Source organism: Globicephala melas, chromosome 1, assembly GCF_963455315.2.
Source record: "Globicephala melas chromosome 1, mGloMel1.2, whole genome shotgun sequence".
In the NCBI taxonomy this organism is placed as follows: domain Eukaryota; kingdom Metazoa; phylum Chordata; class Mammalia; order Artiodactyla; family Delphinidae; genus Globicephala; species Globicephala melas.
Window position 1 is genome coordinate 157794862 of NC_083314.1, and position 17137 is coordinate 157811998.

The following is a 17137-nucleotide window of genomic DNA, read 5'->3' on the forward strand; positions in this document are numbered from 1 at the left end:
AGAAGGCTGAGGGGTCACTCACAGAAGGACAGAGAGAGCTGTTCTTTAAGAGACACGATGTTACTGCAGCATGAAGTCTGTAGGGTAGACCTAAAGAAGGACTTCCTAACATTGGGCAGGTCGGAAGCCAGGCAGCTGGTTTCCAGGGATCCACAAGTTTGATCTGAGTGTCCACCATATTCCAACCACTTGGGTAGCCAACTCCCATCCCATGTTAGGGACTCTTACAAGATAGGAAGAGGGGCAGATTTCTCCCACAGGGGCGCCAGGTGGGTAACTTGTAATGTCCAAACATTCTGAGTTCTCACAGTCTCCTGGGTAGGGAACCACATGGGAGCGTAGGTGGCATAGGTTGGGGGGCCCCATGTTTCCCCAGAATTAACCCTTCTCTCTCCTCCCCCAACAGGTTGGTTTTTGGAGGTGTCCCTGCTGAAGGACAAAGAGTTCTCCCATGTGACACCCCAAGGTGCCTTTGAGGAAAGCTTTCTGGACCTCCTTATGGGCTGATGGAGAAGTGGGCTCCCCACACCCTGTCTGTCCCCAGCTGAGATTATGGTGGATTTGGGATACAGCCCAGGCCTGGGCCTCCTGCTGCTGACCCAGCCCCGGAGGCGTTAGCAAGAGCCCTGTGCCATCCACCCCCCAGAGACCACCCCTCCCACCAGGGGCCTGAGCTGGCGAGTGACTATGCGGCTTGGGCTGTGTGTGGTGGCCCTGGTTCTGAGCTGGATGCATCTCGCTGCCGGCAGCCGGGGGATCAAGGGGAAGAGGCAGAGGCGGAGTGAGTAACGGATGCGGCTGGACCACCGTGGGCCTTGGGAGTGGTGGTGGTGAGGGTGCTGTCTGGGGACTAGGGCCTTTGGTCGTTTCATTCTATGATGACCATTGCAGATTTCTACTTTGTCTATTACATTGCTCAGTAGATTATCCTGTTTGTGGATTAATTTGTTGAGATTACCCACACTGTAGATTACTCACTCTGTCTGTTTTCCCCTTTGTAGACTCTGCTTTCTAGATTAACCCCTCTCTTGTGAGGGTCCAGTTTGTGGATTCTGCCCTTTGATATAACACCAGCTTTGTGTGGTATCCATGGAAGTGCTTCTCGGCCCGGTGCTCCTGGGGTGCTGTGTCCTCCCATTTATGGACAGGAGTTCAGGGCTCCTTTCTTTTAGTGGTGTCTGAAGTGCAGCCCTTAACCCCTTGGGGCCAGGAACCCCACACAGCCTCGTGGTGGGCAACAGATGTCCCTGCCCAGATCATGGGGCAGAAACAATGGAGCAGAGAAGGTCGTGGGACAGTCCACTGCTGTGGTTTTTAAACCTGCCCAGTGGGATTCAAAGATGTGTGCTGGGGGGTGAAGGGGAGGCCGTGGGCAGGAGGCTGGCCCCCCACCTTCAAACCAGAGCAGCTTCCCTCTTCCCTGCTTTTGGGAAGATTCCACGTAAGATGTCATTGGAGGAAAGAGTCTTCACAGCCTAAAAAAAATTAAATCCTGTTATTGTACAGATGGGAAAACTGAGGCTAAGAAAGGGGAAGAGATGACATTCCAAAGGACACGCAGTCAGTATTGGAACCCAGGTCTCCTGGTCCCCGTGAGCCCAGTCTTCTTGAAAACAGAGCCTGAAGGAGTTTACCTGTCCCCACCATCCTCGCCGTCCCTCCCAGGATCCCATCCTAGGCAGTCCTGAGAGCAGGTCCCCCATGCTCCACTTGATGCCTCCAGGGATGGGGGTTCAGTACCTGCCATCGTGTGGTGGGAGTGGCCACTGCGTGTGAGGGACAGTGCCAGGGAGTGGGGTGGAGGCCCGACCCAAGCCTATCTGTCTCTCAGCATCCCCCGGAAGAGATGTCACGCCCCCAGGCAGACAGGTCCTCTGAAGTCTAGTCCGACCATCTCTTGCTTCACTTCTGAGGCCTTCTGACTGAGGTCCGCCAGGAAAGGTTGAAAGGCAATGGAGTTTTGTTGGGTCTCCACGGGAGTGGCCAAGGCCAGAACCCAGCCCAGAGAGAGAAGCTCAGTGAACTGGTGAAGCTGAAAATCCCTGGCTTAACAAACAATTAGAGACGGTTAGGTTTAATCAGCAGCGAGGCCTTGATTTTCCTCCCTTCTCATCTGCCGTGGCCAGTAGTTTGGACTCCACCGGCCAGATGCGGTTTAGTGATTTCTAATCAGTCTCCTCTATTTCCGAGAGGAGAGAAAGAATGGGAGAGGCCACTCATCCTCATGGGATGTGCACTAGTGGTCACGCTTCCACTGGTGAGCCGCACACTCACCTACACCAGGGGGGGTCAGAAGACCTGGGTTCATCTCTTGCACTAAAAAAAAGAGAAAAGTACTGGTCTGGCCATCAGAATGGGCCACTCCCAGCAACAGCCAGTCAAATGCAGCGATTTTGATGTGCCCGCTTTTGATAGAGCCGCATCTCACAGCCTCGACAGCATTTAGCCCAGTGTTTATTACCAAACGGTGTCACTGACAGACATCCTTGATCACCATCAAGGGGGCGACGAGGTTGGGGAGAGGTGTGGGAAAGACTCAAGATGCAACGAGGGTCCAAAATGGACAGAGGCTCGGGGGGGATATGGGGGTAGACGTTGCTAGGCAACACTTGTGAAATAACCATAAACCTGCAAGTGTGACTGTACAGGAATACAGCGAGGGTTACATGAGATAACAGGTCCACATATTGTGAAACCTTTGTGAAATATCAAGCTCTGTATGGTCAGGATGCATGTCATGGTTTTTATTTTTTTTTTTGCGGTACGCGGTCCTCTCACTGCTGTGGCCTCTCCCGTCGCGGAGCACAGGCTCCGGACGCGCAGGCTCAGCGGCCACGAGCCCAGCCGCTCTGCGGCATGTGAGATCTTCCCGGACCGGGGCATGAACCCGTGTCCCCTGCATCGGCAGACAGACTCAACCACTGCGCCACCAGGGAAGCCCCTTTTTAAAAAATTTTTATTGGAGTATAGTTGATTTACAATGTTGTGTTAGTTTCAGGCATACAGCAGACAAAGTGAATCAGTTATACATATACATATATCCGCTCTTTTAGATGCGTGTCATTATTATATAAACAAGCTGTGGACCATGTTGCCCCAGGGTTTCCATGCGAGTGGAGGAGGGAAGAAAGGATGGAGACAGCACGTGTGGCTGCTCTGGCCCCCCCCATGTGCAAGGGCAGTGGGCAGCCTGGGGGGCAGAGGCAGGCTTGCTGTGAATATGAGCCTCAGGTCTGCCGACTCTGCCATCCCGTGACTGCATGCCAGTGGGGCCACCAGAAGCCACCCAGTATAGCTCTGAGCCATACACCAGTTTTGAGCCCAGAAATGTGTGATCTCAGGTCTGAGAGATGGTGTCCCTGCACAGAGGGGAGAAGTTCAGCTGTGAGTCCTAAACCCTGACAGGGCGTCCTCCTCCTGTCCCACTCACTGAGGACACCTCCCCTCCCCGAACCCTCTCCTCACTCACCCTCACTGGCCCTTGCCCTCTGCTGACCGCCTCCCCACCTGGATTTCCTGCATCACGGAGCCGTCTTTCCCTCACCATGCCTCTCACTGAGTGCCCCTCCCCTTACTGAGACCCTTCTCCCGTCTGATTCCTGGGCCCCTTCACTCAGTCCTGCCCCCCATGAAGCCTGCATTCCTTCACGGAACCCTGACTCTTCCAGAAGCTGGACTCCCCGTTTTTTAAATTAATTTTTATTGGAATATAGTCGATCCCCAATGCTGTGTTAGCTTCCGCCTCACAGCAAAGGGAACCAGCCACACGTGTACGTAAATCCACTCTCTTCCAGATTCTCCTCCCATCCAGGTCACGACAGAACACTGAGTAGAGTTCCCTGGGCTCTACAGCAGGTCCTTTTTAGTTATCTGTTTCATATATACTAGTGTATATATGTCAATCCCAGTCTCCCAATTCATCCCTCCCCTCCCCTTCCCCCTTGGTAACCTTAAGTTTGTTCTCTACAGCTGTGACTCTATTCCTGTTTTGTAAGTATGTTCATTTGTGCCACTTTTTTTAGATTGCGCATGTAAGGATATCATATCCTATTTGTCTTTCTCTGGACTCCCCTTTCTGCCCCTTCTCACTGCCCCGTCCTCCAACTGGAGCCTTCCTCCCCTCTGCCACTAACCATCTGTAGAATCCCTCTTCCCTGGCTGAAGCCCCATTCACTCCTTGGGCCATTCCCCACTCGCCTGTTGCGAACCCCCAGAGCCCGGCCCCGGGTGGCAGAGACGGGTCATGAGGAGCCCGTGGGTGAAGGGGGAAGAGGCAATTTAACCTGGTGTAGAGGATGTGGAAAGGAACCAGGAGGGCTGCGAGGGCCCAGAGGGAGTGACTCCTGAGATGTGATTTTAAAGATGAGTAGTTGATGTGCAGGCAAGGGAGTGGGGGGGTGGGGGAGGCAGAGGGCACTCCAGGCAGGGGACCAGCCTGTCCGAAGGTGAGGAGTTGGGACGCGGCACAGACTGTGCAGGAAGTGGGGTACGGTTAAGGGTAGCTGGAGGAGTGGTCTCTGGGTGCAGTTCTAGGGAGCCCTGAGGTGTTCACTGGAGCCGCTCTGCTCATTCTGTGTTATACGTGGACACTCTTTTCTACTGAAAAGAAGGATTGTGCTGTTAAAACAAAAAGCTGAACGTCCATCAGGGTAGAGCAACGAAAGCTGCCTGGAGCTGAGGGAGCATCCTGGGAGCAATGCCACACAAGTGGGCAGAGGTCGGAGGGTGGAGCGCTTGGTACCCGCCAGGCTGAGGAGTTGGCCCTTGACCTGACTTGAGCTGTGGGTAATGAGGACCCACGGAGAGGTCTGAATTAGGGGAGCAGTGTGGTCCAGCTGCAGGACCGGGCGAGGGGAGGTGGTTCGAGATGGGAGGAAAACAGGCCAGTTAAAGGCTATTTGGGCCCAGTCGAGGAAAAAGTGTAGGTCTAAACTAAGCTCACAGCTGAGTTAAAGGATGCCGGATCTTCCCGGGGGATGTGCCCAGGGCACCAGGAATGGGCACATCTCCTGGGAGAGCATGTGGCCTCAACACGCTCAGCGAGGTGCCAGTTCCTGTCACCCCCCCTGCCCTGCCCTTGCCCCTGCCCACTTAACTCAGGGCTCTCTCACCGAGTCTAATTCCTCCAAGACTAGATACCACCCCCAAACAAAGGTCAGCCCTCCTCTGGGTCATGGAGAGTTCCCCTCCCTTGGCATTGACCTTCACCCAACCCCCCGTAACTCCTCATACCTATCCTGTCCTGCTCCCCACACCTTATCAAGCCCCCCAGTAAGCTCCATCCGTATAACCCCCCCCCCGAGCCTCTGCCTCACTCATCACATCCTCAGCCCTACATTCTGGGGTAGCCCTATCCCTGTGGAGCCTCACCCCTTACTGGGCTCCCATTCAGAAACAAGACAGGCTCCACCTCCAAAGCTCTTTCTAATGAGAGGCAAAGACATATTAGCAGATAATAACGACACAAGGTGACGTCTACCATGATGGATTCAAGTACTGGGGGCAGGGAACACACAGAAATACTCCATCCAGATTTTACATGGAGGTGAGATCAATGGAGACTTCCTGTAGGAGGTGACCTTAGTTCTGAGACTTGAAAAAGTTAAACTCAAGAGGAGGCAGAAGGTGTTCCAGGCAGAAGGAACAACTTGAGCAAAGGCACAGAAGTGTGAAGTAGTGTGATGTGTTCAGAGGAACAAAAATAATTCCATATTGCTTAGAAGTAGTGTGAAGAGATGAGGTGGATGGGATCTGCCTATGGAAGCTTTTTAGGCCAGGTGGAAGAGCTGGGTATTAATTCTGCAGCCAATAGAGAGCTATTGATGGGTTTTAGGCAGGGGTGTGACACCATCAGAATTGGGGTTTTGGAAAGATCTCGAGATGAGAAAGTTGGGGACCTGGGAGAAGTGAAGTCCCTGGAGAGGAGGCACTGTGGCCAGAAGCCATTCTTCAGCGGGGTGGGGGCTGAGCCACCCTGGGGCAAGGCCTGACTGTAGAAACATCAGCCCGAAAGGGGTTTGCATGGGGATGAAGGGGGCGAGAAGCACCAGGGAAGGGAGGAGGACACAGCCTTGCCTTCCTGGCTCATGCACTCAGGCTCCACTGAGTGCCTGGGAGCGGGAGCAGTAGGGTGGGGGTGGGAAGGGCAGAACTGCATGAGGGGGTTTTGTGAAGAGCTTGGAAGGAGGCTCCGTCAGCTCCCTGAGCGCCCTCCCTATCACTGAGCCCACCCATCCTCAGCCAGGCTCCAGCCCTGCCAGGCTGCCTCCCCTGCATGCAACCCTCCTATCAGGGGCACAGAAGCCCGAGGCAGCATTTCAGATTGTGAATCTGACCACGCCCTTCTGAGGTCCCTTTCCCTGCCAATAGACTAAAGCCCTGTTCTCCATCCTGTGGATGCCCTCGGATGGTCAGTGCCTCAGAGTCTTTGCACAGGCTGTTTCTCCTGTCTGCACTCCCTCTTCACCTAGCCTGCTGCATAAGGGCATGCCCTTCATCGCTCCTACAGTCCTCACAGTGTGCAGCCAGCCCTAGGTGGGCGTTTGTTGCTGCATCTCCACATCCCCAGTTCCTAGCAGTTCTGACACGTGTTAGGTGTGTGGTGAACGTCCGTGGAATGAATGAGCCTGTTTCTCCCTTTGAATCATTATGTAACCTCTGCCCATACCCAGCATCTTCCTTGGACACCCCCAGCCCGGCACGCACAGAGCCCCCTCCACTCTGGCTTTCCATCCGCTCGCTGCCCATCTATTCGCCTCACTGAGCCGAGAACACCCTTTGGTTCCCCTTCCCCTTGATAAGTGTCTCTTTCCTCATCGGACTGGCCCTGCCCATCGCCAAGCCCCCTCCTCCTTGCTGAGCACCACTCTCCCTTCCTGAGCCCCCAAACCTCATGGAGCTCAGCTCCCTAGTCTCTTGTCCCTGACCCCAGCCCCAAGCCTCAAGGCCTGTCTTACCACCTGAGCTCTGTATCTTGACCCTCTCGTATCCTTGGGTCTTCACTCCATCACTTCACCCTGCCTCTGTCTTGTGATCACATTCCCCACCCCCAGCTGGTCTCTCCTTTCTGTCTGTGTTCCCTGACCCCCTCTGTCCCTCTCCTCACTTTACCCCCCCCACCTCTATCCCCTCCACTCACTCTTCAGCCCCCTGTGGTTTGTCTGGCATCCCACCACTCCACCAAACTGCCTTTGTTGAGGTCACCCAATCACCTCTTAGTGCACGTGTTGTAGATTTGCCCAGGGCTCCCCCCTCACGGTCTCCTCCCAGCCCCGGTCCCCGCAGATCTCGCCCTTTTCCACTCGGTTTCCATCCCCCACCCCCGTCAATGTCCTTCCATCTCTCCCATTATTCCTTCTCAGCTTCTTTCCGGGCACCTTCCTCTACTTGTGTGTTGAATGCGAGGACTGCCCGGGCCGCAGTTCTTGATCCTCTTCTCAAGCTGCACAGCTCCTTCCCCCGGGACGCTTTCCTCTCCCAGGGATTTAAGCCCCAGTGATGGCTCCCAGGACGGATCCCTGAGTTCTCTCCCTTCTCCATAGCCAGTCTCTTGAATGAGATGGTTCTCTTTCCTCACCTTCCTTTACCCTTCAGCCACTGCCCTCCACTCTCCACCCCCACCAGGGATGCCATTCCTTACGTGGCTGATTTGTGGCTGTTTGTGGCTGATTCCTTACGTGACATCTCGGAAGCGTTTGGCGTTGGACTCCCTGCTCCCCCCTTGAGGGTCCTCGTCTCTTGGCTTCCGTGATGCAGCTTCTGAGTGTCCCTACCTGTCTGGGTCCTCCTCAGCCCCTTAGTTGGCCCTTCTTTTTCTGTCCTTCTCTTCAATGGCTAATGCCTTTTCTCACTGTCTGTACCCTCTCTCCTAGTCATCTCACGGACCTCTAGGCCTTTGATGACTGTTTTATATTAAGGGCTCCGTGTCTCCATCTCCAGGCAAAATGTTTCTCTTGACTTCCAGACCCACAGGTTCAGCTGCCTAGTAGATCCCCCCAGATGTCTCATGAGAACCACAAACTCAGCACAAGGCATCATTTCCTCCACCCAGATCTGCTCTTCCTCCTGTGGGCCCTCTCTTGGTGAAGGACCAACGGCTACCCCACCACCCAAGCCCAACGCCTAGGCATCACCCTTGACGTGTGCTTTCCCCGGGCTCTCACCCCACGTCCAGTTCATCACCTAGTCTCATTGATTCTACCGCCTGAATATCTCACCTGTGTCTACACCTGTCCATCCTCTTGGTTCAGCTCCATCTCTTTGAACCTGGGAGTCCTCCTCCCTCCAGGTTTGCCATCCCTACAATCTGGTCTCCGCACTACAGAGTGATCTTTCTAAAACGGAATCCTGGCCATGTCTCCTGTTTTAAAGGCCCCAGGGATTCCTCATGGCCTTTAGGGTAATGTCCATACTCCTTTATAAGGGTTCGAGGCTGTTCCTGCTTTGGCCCCTGCTTCCCTCTCCACTCACTCCACACACCAGCCATGCTGAACTAATTTCAGATCCCCCACGGGCCGCACTTTCTCTTGCGTGTCACTGAGAGCTCTGAAGGGAGATGCACACAGAGATCTGTTGTTGGTTAAGTGGGGTCGGGCAGCAGGATTCTGAGAAGGCCCTTTGCAAATCTGTCCTTAACAGAAGTGATAAGGAAGGAATAAATGAGTTACGGGAGCATAGTGATAGAGGCCCACAGCTGGGACACCTGGATGACTTTGGTTTTCGAAACCAAGGCAAAAACCTAGAAGGAGCATTCATTTCAATAATGACTTAAATAAAAACCTTGAGTATAGACAACTTTATATCTTTGAAGCAAAAGTGGTACTAAAATCTACAGTGACATTAATTTGTAATACAGCTGAATAACGGCCCGAACTAGAAAACTAATCCCAAGGGGGCTCCCTCGTAACTTCGACACCACATTGGGAGCCTTGTTTTTTTCTTTTACAATGACCCAACCAACAAGAGTGATATTAAGTTTTATGGGTTTTTTTGCGGTATGCGGGCCTCTCACTGCTGTGGCCCCTCCCGCAGCGGAGCACAGGCTCCGGACGCGCAGGCTCAGCAGCCATGGCTTACGGGCCCAGCCGCTCCGCGGCATGTGGGATCCTCCCGGACCGGGGCACGAACCCGCGTCCCCTGCATCGGCAGGCGGACTCTCAACCACTGCGCCCCCAGGGAAGCCCTGATATTAAGTTTTAAATTCATTGATTAATTAAATGGTAACGTTGACTCTATATAAATAAATAAATTCTCTATTTAAAAAAATCAGTCTGGCCATGCTTTCCGTTTGCATGTCACCTTGTATTGTCCTACCCCCTGGCTTTCATAAACTTTGTCCCCTCTGCCTGGAACACATACTGGCGGTGAAGCCTTGTTTAAGTAATTCGACCTCTCCATTTCCTCATCTGTGAGAAACAGGATGAAATAAAAGTAGTAGCACCCCCCGCACGGGTTGTGAGGCTCAAATGAGTTAATATCTGTAAAGCACTGAGAGCAGCGCCTGCCACAGAATACGTGTTCAACCTGTAGGAATAAGCTGCCATGATTACGATTATGATTTTGTTGTTGTTGTTTTATTGTTGTGTTTGTTATTCCCCTCTTCTCTTCTGTTCACCTTTCTCTTACTCGTTCCCCTGTTCTGAAATCAGGGATCATTCCTGGAGCACGTGCTCCTTCCCGCAACCCTGCAGAATGGGCCTCCTGATCTCCCTATTTTGGTGGTGGGAAGGGAGGCCCACAAGATGCAGTATTTCTCCCAGGGTCACAGGCTGGGCCATCGGCTCAGGTCCAGCCAGCTGAAGCCTGAGCTCTGGGTCCTCCGTTGCAGCACGACCCCCTGCCATCTCTGCTCTGATTCCCCTGGCTCTCTGCCTCCAGCCTGTATCTACAGCACCTCGCTGCCTGGTTCCTCTTTTAGTGACTGGTCCCACTCATCCCCTATGCCAGAACCCCGGGAAGCACCGCAGCCTCCTCCCGCTACGCTTGGTCACCACGACCACACTGATGGCTTCCCCTAAGCAACTCTCAGATCGTTTTCTCTTTATCTCCCCTGAACAGAACTTGGTTTAAGACTTTCTCATCTTTCTCACCTGGATGATCAGGTCAGCTTCCTCCCTAAAGGTCCTCCAGTCTCTGGTCTCTCCCCAGGCTGCAGAGGAAGCTTTCCAACGTGTAAATCAGACTGGGTGTTTCTCCTGCTTAAAACTTGCCAATGACTTCCTGTTGTCTTATCAGCTCTCAGAAAGATGGCCCCCAAACTCTGCAAAACAAGGGTTCTGTGGCCAAAATGTCTCAGAGGTGCAGTTCACTCTTTCCCCATTTTACGGAGTCACTCTAATTCACAGGAGCCTAATAAAGGCTGCAAAACATCCTGCAGTAAAGAATCCTGCTTAGACTTGTCGGACCCGGTGGTTCTCAGTCTCACCTGGTGCAATGGCCTTTTCTCCACATCCTTCTATGAACATTTAGGGGAGTCACGTTCCAAGGAATACTCTTTGGGAAAAGCTGCCCGACAGGATGGAATTCAAGGCCATTGGCATGATATAAAAGGCCCCTCCTGATAGGACACCTTATCTTTCACTTGTACTCCAAATTATCCGCAATTCCCTTGGGGTCATTCTGCGCCTCTGTGGTCTTGCCCCTGGAGGGCCCTTGTCTCCACTTCCCAATGGACAAATCGCTACTTATTCTTCAAGAGCTGGCCCAAATGGCGCCTCCTCTGTGACTCCTTCCTCCCTTATTTCTGGGTCCTCTATTGCTTGGCCTTGTGGCTGCCAGCATGTTCCTGGTTGCGGGTCTGTCTGCACCCCTGAGAGATTAGTTCAGCTTGGCCGGACGTCTTTCCCTCCACGTCGCCAGCACTCACACTGCACATGGTACCTGGGAGGGGCCGGGTGAGTGTTGGTTGAACAAGTGAATGAGGAAACAAGATCAAAGGTCTGAGACTCGACGCTGGGGCTGGGGACCACGTTGGCTCAAAGGATGGTTCCAACCTCAGCGCCTTTGACATCTTGGGCCACATTGTTTTTGTAGGAGCTGCCCCCCCGCATCGTAGGATGTTTAACGGCCTCCCTGGCCTCTGTCCCCCAGATGCCACTAGCAACCCACCCCCCCCAGTGTGATAATCGAAACGTCTCTAGACTTTGCCAAATGTCCTCTGGGGAGCAGACTCATCTCTGCTCGAGAGCACTGTTCTAGATGCAGGTTATTCCAGCTGTCTTCCTGTCTCTGGGCAGGTGGCCTCTTTCTCATTATGCCTCTTGTCCTTGAACTTTTCTCAAGGATGAAAGCCCTCCATCCATACCTGAGGCTGAGCGTTCCTTCCTCTGGGGTGGGGGTGGGGATGAGGGAATGTGTAAATTCCAGGATGGGTGCAGCTTCAGTGCCTCCTCTGGGGATGACGGGGCAAGCCTGGAGGGTGAGTTTGTGTTGCACCTGGACCTAAAGAGGCATTTAGGGTGGGTGGCAGCTCTTGCTGTGCTAGCTCCCTTGAAAGCAGATACTGGGGATGTTTATAATGCAGCCTTGCAGAGAGCTACCAGCCTGGCCTGTGCTTTCTGAGAAGCACATTCATTCTACGGGCTGAAACTCCTGTCTACTCACTTCCCATCCTTGTGGGATTCTGGGAAAGATGGAGGTCTCTCCCACAGCTGCCTCTCACCCTTGCCCCATCCTTGCAGTCAGCGCCGAGGGGAGCCAGGCCTGTGCCAAAGGCTGTGAGCTCTGTTCGGAGGTCAACGGCTGCCTTAAGTGCTCACCCAAGCTGTTCATCTTGCTGGAGAGGAGCGACATCCGCCAGGTGGGCGTCTGCTTGCCGTCCTGCCCACCTGGATACTTTGATGCCCGCAACCCTGACATGAACAAGTGCATCAGTGAGTGTGGGCGGGGCTGGGTAAGGGCACCGGAAGCTCTGGACATGGGGCGGGGGTGGGGCGGGGCGGTGCTTTGAACTGTTGATGTACTACAAGAGAAATAGAGGGATACGGAGGAGGGGAGTTCTTGATTTAAAAATCCAGCTGCTGACCAGACCTCTCCCCAGACATCCCACCCACGTTTCCAACCCACACCGTAGCCACATCTCCTCCCTCCAAACCTGCGCTGACCTGTATTGGGTCACTCTCAGTGTCCCAACCCATCACCCAGGCCACAGACCTGAGAGCCAACCTCTCATTTATGCCCCCACCCCATCCATCCAATAACCAAATTGTGCCTCCTTCATCTTCTTTCCATCCTCACTGCCATGGTCTTATTCAGGGTCCCATCACGTCTCTCCTTGACCATTGCAATAGCCTGTTCATCTGTCCCCCAACCCTCATCTGGTTCCCTTCCACCCTCCCTCTGCACTGCAGCCAGAAAGATGCCTCTGAGACACATAACCAGAAAATCACTGCTGGCTCCACTGAGGGCAGGGAAATTCAAGCCCTGGTCAGCCTTCTCTCCCCACCCTTTTCCCCCCACTCTTCTCACTCTGCTCCGCTCTCTCACACCAGCTACCGTCCCACATGCTCCAAGACACATGCTGTCACACCTCCCTCTCGGCTGGGGGACATGCAGCGAACACTCTCCTGTAAACAATGCCAGTGACCTTCCCATTCTGTTCAGAGCCTTGGAGTTTAGAAGGCATTTCCAGACCTCCTATCAGTTGAGCCTCCCAACCACCTTTGGAGGGAGATGGACTTAAGTGATGGTACCGTTTTCATAGCTGATAACGTCGAGGTCTCAGGGGAAATGACTGATCCAAGTTCAGCCGACTTGGGTTCTAATCCCCGCTCTGCTGCTTATTCATTGTGTGACCTTGGGCAAGTCGCAGCCTCTCAAAACCTCATCTTCAAAACGTGGCTGCTTGCTTTTACCCCCCTAGGGCTGTTGTAAGAGGCATGTGGAGGTCCTCAGGGTCTGGCACTCAATAAACAGCTACTGTTATTCTTACTTTTGTTCATATTTTGCCTGCCACCAAACCCAGGAATCAGAGGCCAGGAGGCACAGAGGAGGGTGGGGTGGCGTTGGGAAGCTTGTGAGCATGGAGGTAGGACCCTGGGACTGGTCCTTTGGAACCCTGGTCCTCAGGGATTTGGGGTAGGGCGTTCCTGGCTGTGTCAGCTTCTGGGAAACTGTCATCCCAGGCTTCAGGGGCGGAGACTGGGGAGAAGTCAGCTCCACCCACAATCCAGGAGGGGAGAGATTGTGAAAGACCCCTCCAGCTTCTAGCCTAGCCCGGCCACCCACCCTCCCCCCACTTCCCCAGAGGAGGGAGAGCTGGCAGGACGGCTTTGGGGAGGGACCCAGGAGTCCAACCAAGGTGGTTCCTGGAAGCCGGCCTTGTAGAGGCAGAGGAATTTGCCCCGGGATCGCTCTCCCCTACTCCAGGCAGACTCTTGCTGCCCCAGGCAGGAGGAGAACCGGGCTCCGGGGTCCTGTGGATGCCCGGCAATAGGGGGAGAGGAGACCACACAGCCACTCTCGGGGTGTCATTGTATCCCTCGGTTCAGCTCTGACTAGGTGGTCCTCGGGGTGCCGTGAGAGGCTGGGACGCTCCTCTCGCCCCCACTAATCTCCTCTCCTCTGAAACCGGCTCTCTTGGGCCTCCCCTTGGGCTCCCGGGCCTGGGACTGGGTTGGGGCTGAGGTTGGCTGACCGTGGCAGGAGTCCCAGCCAGCCCTCAAGAGAGGCTGCTTTGACCTCCTCTCCCCCCATCCCCTTGCCTTCCTTTCTCTCCGTCCCAAGACTCCCCTGCGGTAATTGCAGCCCCAGACCCCTGTCCTGCCCTGCGTGAGTGGGCGTGGCTGGGTGGCCACGGGGACCAGGGGAGGCGTCTATCCGCGGCTGAGCCAGAGGCCCCCAATCTGGCCCTCTCCTCAGAATGCAAGATCGAACACTGTGAGGCCTGCTTCAGCCACAACTTCTGCACCAAGTGTAAGGAGAGCTTGTACCTGCACAAGGGCCGCTGCTATCCCGCCTGTCCCGAGGGCTCTGCGGCTGCCAACGGCACCATGGAGTGCAGCAGCCCCGGTAAGGCAGGAAGGCGCGGCGGGCAAACGCTGCGGTCCAGGGTCCAGGACCCCGGAGGAGGGGCGGGCTGGGGGGATCTGGCCAGGGCGAGCGTGGGCTGGGCCCTGTGCAGCGAAAGCGCATCACCACCACCCTCTGAGCTGCCCCTCAGGACTCTTCTGCCTTCTGGGCTAAAGACGCCTCTAGCCTGGGGCTGCGGCTGAGAGCAGATGGGAGGGGCTCCCCTGGGGTACCCGGGGCCAGGGGAGGAGACGTGACCCCCTTGTTCTCTTGCTTGCCTCCCCTCCTGCCAGCGCAATGTGAAATGAGCGAGTGGTCTCTGTGGGGGCCGTGCTCCAAGAAGAAGAAGCTCTGTGGCTTCCGGAGGGGCTCGGAGGAGCGGACACGGAGAGTGCTGCACGCCCCTGGGGGGGACCACACCGTCTGCTCCGATACCAAGGAGACCCGGAGGTGCACGGGGCGGAGGACACCCTGCCCGGAGGGTGAGCTGCGGCCTCACCTCCCTGGGGTCGGGGGTCAACACAGCCACGAGAGCTCTGACCCCCTCTGCTTCCTGCCTGTGGCCCAGGAGAGGGCTCAGGCCAGGACTCCATACTGTGCAAACGCATGCCAGGCAGAGAGTGGGCCCCGCAGCTGTGTGATGGGCCGGGAAGCTGCTATGGCCCTATCCCTCCCCATTTCTTCTGAGCCAGTGGATGTCGGCACTGGAAGCGCCCTCAGAGGTCAGATGATGGGGACGTAGAAGGGGGTGTTAAGACCCAGAGAGGTGCAGTGATTTGTCCAAGGTCACACAGCCTGCAGGCGACAATGATGTGGCAATGTCCTGGGGTGGAGGAGTGGCGGGTTGGGGGGAGGCGTCCTGCCTGTCCCGAGAGCTGCAGTGACCATCTGGGAGATGCCCTCGGCCCATTGGGACCAAAGGTCTGAGGAAGACGTGAGGAAGAGGAGGGCGTCTGGTTCATCGAGGGGTGCAGGGTGAAAAGGCTCACGGGACCCCTTCTCAGTACCCATGTTGCAGCGCCCTCTGCAGTGGCTGCTTCTCAGAGGAGACCTTGAGGGGACCCCGACTGCTTATGGGCCTCCTCCCCACCTCCCCCTGCCCAGCTTCCTCACCACATTCCTCCTCGGGGCCCTTGGCCATGCCCAGGGCCTCCCTGCTGTGTCAGGACGCCCTTTGTTGACTCTTACAGGGCAGAAGAGGAGGAAGGGCGGCCAGGGCCGGCAGGAGCATGCCAACAGGAACCCCGGCCGGAAGGAGAACAAGGAGGCGGGCGCCGGTGCTCGGAGACGCAAGGGCCAGCAGCGGCAGCAGCAAGGGACAGTGGGGCCGGTCACCTCTGCGGGGTCCACCTAGGGACACTGTTCAGCGTCCGGGCCTGTGCAGAAAGAGTCCAGCACTGCTCTGTGTGATGAGAGCTTTACCGAACTTGAGCACTGGGGGCAACGCATACACACACTCTCCCTACCTACACGTACACACAGATACGTGCACACAGACCCCACGTCCAAACGTGTAACTGACATACATGCAAACGTGTGCACGCGCACACGCGGACACACACACACACAATCGAGGTTACCGGAAGACACATCTGTCCCTCGGACATCACCGGGTCAGCAGGGCAGGGAGGCAGAGGGGTCGTCTCTGCCCTGCAGAGGGCCTAGTGGCGCACACTTGGTTTGTGATGCTCCCAGTGGGCACATCAGAGAGAACATTTTCCAGCCTCCGAGCCCAGACTCTGCAGAGTGGAGCCTTCTGGAGGAGCTGATAGGACCAGCCCGGTGGACCACAGCCAAAGCTTGAGAGGGGTTCAGCATCTCCAGCTGTGTGACTTTATCTTTGGAGAGTATTGTTACACCTCCATGATCCATATCAGGGCTTTCCTGACTCTGAAAACTGCTTAAAGGTTTATTTCAAATTAAAAACGAAAACCAAATGACCACAGTAGCCACAGGTACCACGTTTCTTTTCAGGGTATGGGGTTGGTAGAGGACACGGGAGCAGGAAATGAATTTCAAGAGACCCCTCCTGGTCTAATTTACAGAAGGTCCAGAGCAGGAAGGAAACTTGGGGGATATGTAGAGCAGTAACCAGATTCTCTACATCTTTGTCACTCAGAGTGTGGTCTGCGGACCAGCATCAAAATTATCAGTAGGCAGCTTGTGAGAAATGAGAATCTCAGGTCCCATCCCAGACCTGATGAACCAGAGTCTGCATTTTTCCAAGTGACTGGCATGCACGTTCAAGTTTGAGAAACACTGCTTTAATTACCTCTAAGGATGGAACGAAGGTCTCGGCCAGCTTGCAGCAGGAAGGATCCTGGTCAGCTCTAAAGGGAGACTTCCCACCTGGGAGAGGTAGAATCTATATACGGAAGGGCTATAGGAGCACTTCTAGGGGGAGGGAGTGCTCAGGCTCTCTGAGATGGTTGGGGACCGTTGGACGGGAAGGCAGAACAGTGGATAAAATCACTTCTTGCGGTATTCTGAAGTGTCCACTGGCAGCCATCCGGGCACCAGGCTCTGGATGAATGTTTGGTTTGCAGAGGGGAGCCAGACAGGTGCCTTGCTCTCATGGAACTTAGAGGTTGGTGGGGGAACAGGCATGAATCAAGTAATCATTTGAATAAATGCATAATTATAAATGAGAGGAGTTAAAGGCAGGCAACCACTGAAACATACACAGAGCTATGAAAGTAAAGAAAACTAAATAAAAATAAAAGACCCTATCTCGGGGAAGCTTTTTAGAGGGGGTGACCTTTGAGCCCAGCTCTGAAGGATAAATATAAGAGTTAACGCAAAGATGAGGAACGACATTCTAGACCAGTGCTGTCCAATAGAAATACAATATGAGCCACTTATCTCATTTAACAGTTTTCTAACAGCCACATTTAAAGCGTAAAAAGAAACAGGTGAAGCTAATTTTAATTATATCGTCTATTTAACCAAATATATGCAAAATGTTATCTTTTTAACATGTGATCAATCTAAAAAATTATTAGTGAGATATTTTACATTCTTTTTTTAAACTAAGTCTTCAACATTCTGTGTATATATTTACACTTACAGCGTATCTTAATTCAGATACTAAATTTTCACCAGGAATACTTGATATGTATTTTGATTTAAT

At 54.3% G+C, this 17137-nt stretch overlaps 1 protein-coding gene across 1 annotated transcript; it reads left to right on the plus strand.

Annotated features, from left to right (window-relative positions):
* The first annotated feature begins 687 nt into the window (after positions 1 to 687).
* Positions 688 to 15361, plus strand: RSPO1 (R-spondin 1). The gene is made up of 5 exons (XM_030868884.2): positions 688 to 781; positions 11679 to 11870; positions 13858 to 14007; positions 14301 to 14489; positions 15198 to 15361. Exons 1-5 carry the CDS (start codon positions 688 to 690, stop codon positions 15359 to 15361), a joined length of 789 nt encoding a protein of 262 aa, XP_030724744.1.
* Positions 15362 to 17137: the final 1776 nt, after the last annotated feature.

Coding starts and splice junctions, on each gene's coding strand:
- RSPO1 (XM_030868884.2), top strand. CDS start 688: ATGCGGCTTGGGCTGTGTGTGGTGGCCCTGGTTCTGAGCTGGATGCAT. Junction 14,008..14,300: donor CATGGAGTGCAGCAGCCCCG/GTAAGGCAGGAA, acceptor CCCTCCTGCCAG/CGCAATGTGAAATGAGCGAG. Junction 14,490..15,197: donor GAGGACACCCTGCCCGGAGG/GTGAGCTGCGGC, acceptor TGACTCTTACAG/GGCAGAAGAGGAGGAAGGGC.